Source organism: Danio aesculapii, chromosome 3, assembly GCF_903798145.1.
Source record: "Danio aesculapii chromosome 3, fDanAes4.1, whole genome shotgun sequence".
Taxonomy (NCBI): domain Eukaryota; kingdom Metazoa; phylum Chordata; class Actinopteri; order Cypriniformes; family Danionidae; genus Danio; species Danio aesculapii.
Genome location: NC_079437.1, coordinates 2141106 through 2143605, shown reverse-complemented (window position 1 = coordinate 2143605; position 2500 = coordinate 2141106). Strand labels below are relative to the sequence as shown.

Here is a 2500-nt window from a genome sequence, read left to right as displayed (position 1 = left end):
GCTTGAATGATGACTGAAGTCGAAAAAGACGTGCGAGTTTATACTGAGGTCACGCCATGGCCATCTGCAGTTCCGCTGTCTATGCAGTGAGTTTTTCAGACCAGACCACCCGTGGCCTTGAGTTCAGTCTGTGTTTACACTCCAAGATGTCAACAAGAATAGTTGTATATCGAACTGACACGGTGTACATCAAACTGACATCGCAACATATACATGACATCCAGCTCCAACCTGAAAAAACACGTTGTGGTAAGTGTCAAAATTATGCTAATTTGAACATTATTAATGGTAACTATGGGATAACTACAGAAACTGTTGTTTAATAGAATAACTGATTAGCCCTGCACATATAAGTCATTCACACTGTGCACCATCATTAAAAAATAACATTTACATAAAAATGCTGTTTATATATATATGAAGTCTGACTTATTCTGACAGTACATAATATTTTACCAGATATTTTTCAGGATACTAGAATCTAGCTTAAAGTGACATTTAACCAGGATTTAAGCAGGTTAATTCAGCAAGTTACTTATATTAATAATTGTACTTATAATAATTAAGCAAATCATTGTATGTATGTATGTATGTGTAAATATATATATATATATATATAAATGAATTATGTGGTTGTCCCACCCCTACACACTTCACACAGCAATCATCATTAGATATGTGATTGTCCCACCCCTACCCCTAAAAATGAGTCATTGAGCTCAATTATATATAAATTATATAATGCCACAAACTTGTTGTCAGTATTGGTAATGGCATTGTAATAGGGGAAAACTGAAATTTATTCAATTACTCGTTACTGAAAAAAAAGTCATTCAGTTAGTGAACAATAATTATACCAATAAAATTGCATTTCTGAAAAAGTTACTTAGTTACTCAAAAAGAAATGTAATCACTTGACTCAATACTAAAAATCCACATAGGTAAACAAAGGCAATAGAAATAAACTCAATTCTACAAATCTGCATCAAATGGGATCTTTTAATTTATAATTGACATACTTTAATCTTAAACAACATTCGTCTCAAAACACAAAACATTTCAAATCGATGACACTGTATTTGATGCATACTATATATTAGGATGCATTTCTAAAAAGAAATTCTTCTTTCAAGAACACGTGCTGACAAAATGGTAAAATTTGGGAGAGTCCTGGGAATGATTGCAAGGTTGACAGGCATGTATGTCATCAGCAGATCAACAAGAGACTATAGTGTTGGCATTGAGCTCTGTTGAGTTGTGGCTGATCATGAAGTGTGTGTGAATGTCTTACGCTCCGTATGCTGGGATGGGTGGAGGAGGAGGAGCCGTCCGGAAGGTGTTATAGACGGCACGACCTCTGCCCCTCAGATGAGCCCCTCTGTAAGCCACTGTCGCTCCTGCTGCGGGATAGGGAAAACCCGTCACTGTGAACATACACACACAATTTTGTTTTAGTGTATTCTGGGGACCTTCCATAGGTTTCCATTGTTTTTATTCCGTACAAACTGTATTTTGCATTTTCCTTCCCAAATCCTAGTTCAATATGGAATAAAATCACTGTCATTAATATTTCGTGCGTAAATAAAATTCACGCATCCGTAATTATAAAATTGTAAAGGAAAACGGAGCGTACTCGTAATTTTACGAGGGTACAATTCCAAAATCTGCGATTAGAACAGACACAGAAACGACATTTTGTTTTTCTGTTTGTTTATGACTGATAAATTTACGATGGGTGTACTTTACAAACACGAATTACAGTTTCTCCACGGACACGAAGTCCTGATTACGATTACGAATCAAACAGCAAGACTTCACTGTCAAAATTACGTCACCGCTTCCACAGGCATTAATAAACAAGCGAGAGTCATCGATCACAACGGCGTGCCTGCTGGACGTTCGAGCTTACACACAACATCTCAGATAAGATTTCTGTTATTCCCTCTTTGAGAAATGTCCGTCATGAGCTGTAATAAAGGTTGAGACTCAATGAGGTCCTATTTCGCTGTGTTTCTTGGAAATTTTACAGAATCAAAATGAAGAACGGGCCGAGGATAGAGAGCTAACATAATGTCAGTTAACGTTACAGGCAGCGAATCAAACAACCAACTAATCAACCAACCATCCAAACAACCAACCCATCAAATCAATCAACCAATCAATCAACCAACCAACCAACCAACCAACCAATCATCCAACTTAACCAACCAAATAAATAAATCATCCAACCAAATCAATCAATCATCCAACCAGCCAGCCAACCAATCAACCAACAAACCAACCAATCATTCAACCAACCAACCAACCAACCATACAACCAACCAAATAAATCAATCATTCAACCAACCAAACAATACACCAACCAACCAACAAACTAACCATCCAACCAACCAACCAACAAACCAACCAACCAACCAACCAACCAAATTAATCAATCATTCAACCAACCAATACACCAACCAACCAAACAATAAACTAACCATCTAAACAACCAACCAAC

At 36.9% G+C, this 2500-nt stretch overlaps 1 protein-coding gene across 1 annotated transcript in view; it reads right to left on the bottom strand.

The window, feature by feature from the left end:
* The window catches only part of LOC130220640 (RNA binding protein fox-1 homolog 3), a 78720-nt gene that overhangs the window by 34137 nt on the left and 42083 nt on the right, over window positions 1-2500 (bottom strand). The window contains exon 6 of the mRNA XM_056452859.1: window positions 1292-1424. Coding sequence (XP_056308834.1) covers window positions 1292-1424 — 133 coding nt within the window. The remainder of the gene's footprint in view (window positions 1-1291; window positions 1425-2500) is intronic.